We start from the raw sequence: 9,799 nt of genomic DNA on the forward strand, positions 1-9,799 counted from the left end.
ACCAGCTCATTGGATCAAGCTCTGGCCAGAGCCCTGCTTTTCACAGCTCAGCAGCCCAGGGGGATCAGTGCTGCTGCTGTTCACCCTTTCCCTCCCTTCCCCACAGCTAAATTCAGCATCAGAGGTAAGAGGAGAAAAGTGGTGGCAGTGCTCACTGCCTGGGCTCTGGAGCTGCAAAAAAGTGGTGGCTCCAGCCAGAGCTCACACCAATTAGCTGGTGAGCTCAAAGTTCATGCATAGCACAGCCAAAAGTGGATCCACTGCTGGCAACCAGTAGATAAAAAAAAAAAATTCATAAAAATTTTATTTTGCCAGAAAACAAAGTTTCTGCAAAATGGAAACTGTTGGCAGGAAAACAATTGATTTTGGCCTATTTTTCCCTTAAGAGAATCTAAATATGGTACTAGATTATATTTACCTTTCATATACCTAGATGGCCTATATGCAGTTAGGTACCAGCAAAGTTCGGCATTTATGCACAGTTTGGGACTGTTTTTTATCCTATTGGTATACTTGCCAGAAATGTGATAGACAACCTCCTGCCTTTTAGCCCAGGTGCCATGAGTCGTGTTGTTGCCAGAATAAAATTTTAGGGTTTACCTGGCCTTACACGTGTCCCTGGGTAATTTTATTTCCTTTGGGCAAGTGTGCAGCTGGAGTACAACCCTATCAAGCCTGCTCAGCAGGTTAATGCAAGTGATGCTAAATTGCTCAGTCTTTAAGCACAAAAAAAACTGTAGTTACATGACTATGTACATGCCCCTAAGTGCATAAATGGTACAGGGCCCATTAGTTGGGCCCCAACCTAAATTGTTTTGTTTCACTTTGTCTGAACCTGAATGATAATGTTTCCTTTCAGGTAATCTCAGTTATCTGTGCTTGCCTCCATGGCCGCAGAGCCTCATGTGACTTGTAGCTGAGCACTTCAGACCTTTGTTTCCCTCCACGGCCCTGGCTCTTGGGCTAGACAGCTACTTCCATGATGTCTTGTGGTCACCCAGGTTGGGCTGGTACAGTGCATCGTGGGACCACTATCCAATTGGGAATAATGGTCTATAGATGGAATGGAAACATAAGGTACCTGAGCTAGAACAAATTAGAATAAAATATTTCAATTTGAGAATGTTCCATTTGGACCTTTCTGAACCAACATTTTTTAGAATTCTCTATCTGTAAAAAAAAAAATTAAAAAATTTTGAACTAGTGTCATGATTTGGGATGAAAACAAACTTCAAGACATTGAAGTTACTTGACAGGCTGCTAAAAGATGTTAAAACAAACAAAAAAACCAAACCACTTTACCAGAAGCAGCAGCTGTTGGCTCAACCCAGCTCTACAGCATCTGTATAAATTAGGTGCTTCAGCTGGACTTTTTGGCACTTTTATCTAAAGCTTATTCAATCAGTTATTCAATAAAAGTGCCAAAAAAGCCCCACTAAAGTGCCTGATCTATACAGATGTTGGATGAGCCGGGTCCAACTAATGTAGTGTCTTTTCTGGGCATGTGCTGGGTTTGGCACAGGAGTGCTCTGAGTTTAAAGTAAAGCACCATTTTTGAATGTCTGTAAGCAGCTGTAGATTCAAATAAATTCAGAAAAATAACTGCTTCTTTATTTGAAAAATAATGGTTCTAACGTTCCAAACAAGCAGTACTCTAAAGAAGAGAAAGTGAGGTCCCAAAGAAGTGTCATTTGTGGTATTTTAATCATCTGGGGTATTAAATAATAAGCTGCAGAAGACTTAACATTTCTACTTTCCATATAGCTAAAGATTTCCAGACTGCTGGAAGTAGGTAGCTCTTAGTTTCATACCTTGATCTGACTCTGGATCCTGTAATAGAAAATTTCATTCCAAACTGGGTTTTTGCAGTTATTGATGGTCTTGGTCCTGGCTTTTTCACCCGAAGCAGTTGGCAACCATAGGGTCACATAGCAATCAGGCTGGCTTACTGTATGAGAAGAGATACAATGCAGCAGTTAAAGTAGGAATGCACCCTGTGCTAAATGGCAAAGGAAAAATGAATGCATCATGCTACAATGAACCTTGGTTTTTCTTTGTTGGGGGGAGGGGGGGTCCAACTTATGGCGAGTTATAATTGCCCAATGTATCAGGCCGAGAGGGAGAGGGATAGATACTAATATAGGTAACAAGTTAGGTAGTCTTGATTCTTCCTTGTATAAATTCCAGAAGAGAGACAAACATATTGTTTTTCACAATTAAATAAACAGGAGAAATATTTTCACCTCTTTGAATAGTTTCTTAATCTCCCAAACCCCCCCATTCAACACACACACATTTGCTGTTCTTCAGCAGTACTAGGACAAGTTGGAACTTTACGTACTCCTATTCACTGAATTTGAGGAACAGTTTTGGGGTGGCTCCTTTTTTCTAACTTGTTGTATATGATAGAGGGCAGATGGGTATAAGGCACATATGCAAGTATCCCTACTGCTAAAGATTTCCTCCTCTTACCGGCACACAAACTCTTTGACCAAGAGATTCAGAATTCTTAAAAACTAGACCCTCCAGAAACAGTGTAGGGGGTAGACCCATGACCTCAAAAAAGACTATGAGAAGGGAGTGGGAAATGGACAGCCTATCCCATTTCTTAATGCATAGCTTTCAGGCTATAAAAGTCTCTATAATTCACCCCCAGAGAAGGTCTGTCCTGTACAAAGAATGAGGAAGAAGTCCTATTAACAATCATATGTGATCACGTAATTCAAGATGTTACCACACATATATAGGCCGAAGTGGTCCAAATTTAAAGTTATGCAAGCAACCACCTGAATTTTAGCACAGCCTAACTTCTGCATGTTTGATTTTGCAATCTTAAGGATCTTTTAGGGTAATTGTCTCTGTCTCTTCTCTTAAGTATTGATTAGGTATTAGAACCTATACTTATTTCAATGAAATAAATACTTTGTTTTGTTTGATAGGATTGACCTTGGGTCAAATACACATCTGAGTCAGCTTGTATTTCAACTGTACCTTATAACACTATCATTAAGCTACCCTTAAAATATACGGAGTAGGTGTCAGCTGACTAGCAAGCTTTGCATTTATATAATTTGGCCCTGCTTGCGCAACCTTTCTACAACTTCACTATTTGTGATTTTATCTTGCCATTTGACTTGCACAAGAGCTTAAAAGAGTTCTTAATGAAACCCTTCTGGCACACCAGCATATGTAGTCAGAAACCATAAACACAGAGAAGAGCATATAAGATGTGCCTAATACATTTTCTACCCAGTGTTGTGACCTGGGTGGATATGACTTGTATACCTTCCCTCACACAGGTATAATATAAAAAGTGTATATTGATATGCTTCCTGTAGAAACTTAATCATAACTATAAGATAAAGTAGTAGCTGCTACTAAATGGTAAACACTTGAGCTTGTTTTTTCGTTTTGTTTTTCTGTGATATCAGGCTGGTTCCAGACGTGTGTGTGTGTGTGTGTGTGTGTGTGTGTGTGTGTGTGTGTGTGTGTGTGTGTGTGTGTGTGTGTGTGTGTGTGTGTGTGTGTGTGTGTGCGCGCGCGCGCACGCATACACCCATCTGGACCCAGCATGATGCATATACATTTATATGATTTTGGTAATAATTGATTTCTTGGTCAATGAGACCAGTGTTTGACAAGGCTTCTCTTTCATAAGGGTAATGCATCACTCACAGGGGGTTTGACAATATGAATACTGTGTTAGGATTTACTTAACATTGTAGAGATTATACAAATGCAGCTCTAACATTGTAGAAATACAGCTTGGAATTACATTTACTATTAACCTTGTGAAAATTGTCAGTTACATTTGGGAGCATCCTCTAAAGCACACATAATCTGCGTGGCTTGGGTAGTAATCAGTCTCCTGTTAGCTACAAAGATCACATTGTGGTAGTGAAGTCTGATTTTTCTGTGTGTGTATAATTTCTGTTCAGTAATCCATGGCAAATCCTTTTATATTGCAGTTTAGGATGAACTGACAATACCAAATGAGATCCAAGCTTTACACAATTTTGGTTCTAAACCTGTAACCAACACATTGGAAAATGGCCACAACATTATCAGATAGCTTGATAAAAGGACTGGTCATTTAGCAACCTTTATACAAATGGATGTTAGAGGATGATATGAGTATTAGCCTAGGATAACAGATGAAAAAATAGTTTTGATATTCATTTAATGTGCAACATAATCAAGATGAAAGGGATAAAAACTAAGGTAAAAATAGAACGACTTTCTGATAGCTTCACATATAACAACTTAATGTAAATAGAGATACAAAGAGCAGGCAAAGCCTGAAGTCACATACAAACTTAAATGATGTAAAATCAGATGTCCTTGACCTAGATTTTCAAAAGTGTCTGTTGTTTTTAGGTGCCTTAATTCTTCAGTGTCCATCTGGAGAGATCCAGATTTTCAAAAGCACTGTGCAACTTCATTGTGGCAGCTGTGGGTGCTTTGCACCTCCAAAATAACACATCACAAGATGTCTCAAATTGGGCACCAAAAACTAGGCCTACTTTTGAAAACATGGTGTCCTTAAAGGTACTTAATCTCCTTTTTGCAGTGGTAAACTGTTTAAGGGGGTTTAAATTGATGCGTTGATAGACCAAGGAGTTGGAGACTTAGGAGTCAGTTAAATTGTGGCAGTTTTTTTTTCAATCTCGCTCTCCTGTTTGCTGCACTCTTTTTTCTAGTCCCAGTTATATGCAAGTTATACCAATTTACGCTCAGTGTGGCCAGATTAAAAAGTAACGTATCAAAAGAAGAATGTATATTCATTATTGGTAAGTGCAGCTCTAAATTTAAGTAAGAGCTATTTAGCCCAAGGGAGAACCCACACTGTTGTAAAATGTATATTGAAGAACCTGAAAACAGTACAAGTTACACGTCTTTAAATGTCCTGAATTCCATCAAACAGACCTTTGATTTTCACTCCTTGCATGCAGTGTCAAAGAGTCTGAAGCTGGATAGTGCAAAATTTAATCTTAAAAGTCCAAAAGCTAGACATACTTCAGAAGGGTAAAGAGTCTGGGAGGTGTTCAGATTCCAAGACCAGATGACACCCAGGCAGGAAGCCAAGAGAAAAGCCAAAATAGAAATCACACCCAGGCCAGAAGCCAAGAGAGAAAACATGCTTAAAAACCATGGAAGACTTTTGGAAGAAAGAAGTGCAAGAGACTCAATCCCTGACACCTAGTCTGATCAGCATAGAGTGGCCAGAAATTTCATCCCTGAGGATAACTAGGACTCAAGGCATAAGGGTAAAATAGGCAGCTTTATGCTGTTTTTTCTCATCTTTTTTTAGAAGGGGAATGTCAATGACCACAGAAGCAGGTCAAGGGGTGGATCCCAGGGGAAGGCAAGTCATACCACTCTTCTGCTGTGGTCCACATATGCAATGAGCTCTCTCAACTCCCAGCCTGGTCAGCATGGGCTCCTGCTGGAGCTCTGTCTATGGAAGGAGCAGAGCTGGTTCTTCAGCTGGTTGGTAAGGCTGTTTCTAGAGCCACTGCTTTCATATGGCTCTGAATCCCAGAAGGTGAGCACTTCCACTGTTCACCCGTCCTTTCCCCCTGCCCTAAATTGGCACAAGGAAGGTCGCTGTGCCAGGTGACCTGGTCAGGCAAAATGGTTGCAGTGCCCGCACCCTGAAGCTTCACTAAAGTAGTAGCAAGAGCCTGTGCTGCCCAGATGATATGTTCAAAGGGCTCCCTGAAAAGACAAAGTCCTGCAAGAGCCCTCACTGACTAGCCAAGAGCTCATTGCATGTTTCTCACAGCCAAAGGAAGTGTGGCCATGGTCAGGTCAAGATGGGAGAGGCAAAACTAGAATGTTCAGTTCTCTTGCCTAGTACAGCAGTCCCTACAGAACAGCACTGTAACTAACAGAACTTAGATAGCTCCTCAGAAAACCTTCCAGCTCCGAGATCAGAAGAGGTGGCCATGTGGCTTGGAACCATCTTTCCTCTATTCAGAGAAACAGGATTTGTCCTACCACAATGCATGGAGGAAGAGCAGTGACAAGTTATTGACACCATATGCTTAGATGTTCAGTTGTAATAATCTGTCAGAAGCAAATTTTCAACCCGATCAAATGCCCAGATGTAGCAAATGGAAAAACAACCTGTAGCAAAGTTTGGGCAACAGGGCATGCCCTGGTGATCACATAACCCTTGCTGCACTCCAGCTCTCCCTCTCTTTTCCTCCCCTTCTCACTCACCTGCCACACCTTGATGTATGTTTTAAGAGAAGCTACCTAATGGGTCTTAGAGCAAGCTGCCATTCCCATGACAGTTAGTAGGTCCCTGCTAGACCCCACCAGTTTTAACACTGCCTTCACACCAAGTAGGCCCCATCAGCTCATCTATGCCCAGCTGGGCATCTGTATCCTTAAGGGCTATTCACAGCCTCCAACCTCCCCTACAACCATGTCCATACCTCACAGGTGTTACTGTACCATCACTCCCTTGTCAGGACCTCAGCCTTCATAAGTCTCCACCCCTTTTCTTTAGCTGGGCCTTTTAGCCCGGGCCAACTGGGCTAGACCTGGCTTCTGGGCTCCAGTTCTTGTCTCATTACTTTGGTCCTGGGTCCCCTGGCCCTTTCTCCAACCTGCCTTGGGCAATGAACCTGCTTTGGCTCTATCTGGGCCCTCAGGGCCCTGTCTCAGCCCAGCTTTGAGCCATGAGCCTACTTTGGCTTTGTCTGGGCCCTTCGCTCCTACTTGCTTTCAGCTCATGCTAAGCCATCATCTCTCTTTAGGCTGTAGCCCATTGGCAGCAGAAGGCGGAGCTAACAGGGCTTAGCCCCCCCCTCCCCAATGCAGGGCAGTGGTAGGGCAGCAAGGCAGCCTAGCCACAGGCTTCTGGTGGCTGCAGCAGGGGAGGGAAGGGTATGCATGCAGTGGTGAGGGAGGGAGTGGAGCTGGGGCTGGGGAGGGGCAGGTGCTGCACAGGCGTGGTGGCGCAGGGTGTGGGAATGAGCCATGAGTGGCTCATGTGGGGGGGCATGGCTTCTGCTGCTATGCACACCCCAGGAGGCATGGTGGAGGTATGCCCCCGGATCTGCACAGGGCAAGGCAGGATGCTGCTGCAGGCTGGGGCTGGGACTGTGCTGGGCTCTTCCCAGCGGGGGATGGGGGGGGCAGGGGATGGGCCGGGCTGTGCTTGTGGTGGGCAGTAGTGGCACTAGGAAGGGGGTTATCGGGGGGAAGCTGCAGCCACTCCAAAATTCACCATAGCCCCCTGACCCCCCTTCCCAGTGCTGCCATTGCCCATCCTGAGCGCGGCCTGGCCCAGCCCCTGCCAACAGAAGCCTAGTGCTGCCCTGGCCCCATCCCACAGCAGTAGCCTGCCCTGCCCCACACAGATCCAGGGCCACATGCCCCCCCCCGTCATCCCAGGGTGTGTGCAGTGGTGGGAGCCACCACCCCCTCCCCACACTCCCCAGACAAACTGCTCACACCTCCATCCCATGCCCTGCTCCTGTTGTGCAAGGTTTGCCCTAGCCACAGCCCCACTCTCTCCCCCATGCATGGCTCTTTCCCCTCCCCTTCCCCCACAGACTTACCTGCTGGGAGGGGGTGCGCGCGCGCGCACACACACACACACACACACACACACACATGCATGTATGTGCTCAGCCCCACCAAATAATTTTTTCTCCCTCCATCTATGCTCAAACCTACTCTATGTACCAGGCCCCCCAGCCCTTGGTAGGCTCAAGACACTCTCTTGCCCTCAGGCACTATTGGGACTTCCATAACACTCCTAATATTCCTAAACCCAAACTGCCAGTATGAACTGTAACAAAGGAATAAGTACATTGGCTATAACAGAAAATAAACCCACACAGAGTCCCAGATATCAACAGCAGCTTACTGTCAGAATAGCCATACCTCCCCTTGCCCTGGGTTATATCACCCTGATAACAAGTAGGGCTGCGTGAAGCTTCGGTAGCTGATTCAATTCAGAGGAGATTCGGCCCGATTTGGGGATTGAATCCCCAAATCTGAATAGACTCAGGAGACCAAGTAAAAGCTCTGAATCAATTCACAGCATCTGAATCAATTCAGAAGAGATTTGGTTGATTCGGCGATTTGGCCATAGACTAAGCAGGCAGCTCACAGCTGCCTCCAGCTGGTAAGTCTGTTGGGGTTGGGAGAGGGAAGAGGGAAGGAGCATAGGGGAGGGAGGGATTGGGGCTGGGACAAGCTGCCCAGCCAGGGAGGGGCGAGGCATGTTACTTGGGGAGGGGGGCACAGGGGCATGGGATGTGGGTGCAGCAGCCCTGGAAGTGGGAGCTATGCCCTGCTGCCACCTGGAGTAAGCCACACCTGCATTGCGCCCCCTCCCATGCTGGCTGGGCCAGCTGCAGCTCCCCCTGCTGGGGCAGAGACAGGCACAAGCCGGAAGCCATGGGAAGAGCCCCCATGGCTGCCCTGCCTGGCCCCATCCCCCACCCGGCCCAGCCTCCCCCACTTTAAAAAAAGAAAAAAGAAAGAAAAAAAGCCCCACACTCACTGTCTCTGGCAACAGCAATCAGGGGCCTCTGAGGGCTCATGGCAGAGTCCCCTTGTGCAGCGCAGGGAAGTGGGGGGGCAGCATGGATCGCCCCCCCCCCCCACTTGGCACCCATGCAGCAGGTGCCCCATGGCGCGGGTGTGGTGTGGCTCAGCAGAACACTGCACACTGTCTGGGAGCAGAGGCAGCTCCAGCAGTCACCCAGAGCCTGGCAGCACTCAGCCCCAGTGGCCCCACCTCCCAGACAGCATACAGTGCCCTGCTGAGCAGTGCTGCACCCACACAATGGGGAAGCTGCCAAGCGGGTGGGGAGGGAGTGGTGATCCCTGCTGCCTCCCACTGCCCTGCACTGTGTGGGGTGGCTCTGCCATGAGCCTTCAGAAGCCCCAATTGCCGCTCTTGTAGCTGGTGAGTATGGGGCTTCTCCCATGGCTCCCCCTGCCCAGGGAGAGGCAGGCACAGCTGGAGGAGCCACCTGGCTGTGCCAGCCTTTCCTCAGCTGATCCGAATCACCGAATTTCTCCAAATCAGCACCAAATCTTCCGAAGCTGATTTGGCTGAATCGATTCAGGACAGTGATATGAATCTCCAAATTGAATCCCTGTCCTCTGAAGTATCTGAACCTGAATTGAATACTTCCCTATTTGCACAGGTCTAATAACAAGCCTTCACTACCTTACTTTTATACTTAGGGGAATCCAGAAGTCAGCAGAGCCTCTTCTTGCAGTCTGCAGCCAGGAGCTCTTCACTCTGCAGCTTGCTAGGCCAGACTGCCTGACCTGAGCTCAGGCCCCAGGCTTATATGCAGACTAAGTACTGCCTCTTTTGGTCAGGTGATGCTATAGCTGAGCAGGGGTTTCTCATTAGGGCCCAAAGGCCAATTATTATGGCAGCTTATGGTCACTGTTCTAGCAGCATTCCTGCTGCACAAACTAGGCTGTGCCCTTACTAGGCTATTTCCTTAGGTTCCTGTTCTTTTGCAGCCAACTCCCCCCCGGTAGGGTTGCCAACTCTGACTGAAGCTATTCCAGGAGATTTTTCCCCTCAACATGATGTAATGTCATTAATAGGTGTTCACCGATAGAGATTTTTCGGGCCGATACCGATGGCTGATTTTTAACAAGCCATATCAACTGATATGGTCCAATTGCTGATATGTAGTCAGACAGCTTGGAGAGCAGCTGGTAAGTCTGTTGTCGGAAAAGGGGCAATGGGGGAGGGAAGGGGTGTAGGAATTCGGTGCAAGAGCTGGTATCACAGCCAAAGAACTGG

At 46.5% G+C, this 9,799-nt stretch overlaps 1 protein-coding gene across 1 annotated transcript in view; it reads right to left on the reverse strand.

The window, feature by feature from the left end:
- The window catches only part of LOC109298786 (cytosolic phospholipase A2 epsilon-like), a 73,979-nt gene that overhangs the window by 38,252 nt on the left and 25,928 nt on the right, over window positions 1-9,799 (reverse strand). Inside the window, exon 5 of the mRNA XM_019519064.1 lies at window positions 1,812-1,948. Coding sequence (XP_019374609.1) covers window positions 1,812-1,948 — 137 coding nt within the window. The remainder of the gene's footprint in view (window positions 1-1,811; window positions 1,949-9,799) is intronic.

The sequence above is a fragment of the Gavialis gangeticus genome, unplaced genomic scaffold (genome assembly GCF_001723915.1).
Source record: "Gavialis gangeticus isolate Ggan-Ray unplaced genomic scaffold, GavGan_comp1, whole genome shotgun sequence".
In the NCBI taxonomy this organism is placed as follows: Eukaryota; Metazoa; Chordata; order Crocodylia; family Gavialidae; genus Gavialis; species Gavialis gangeticus.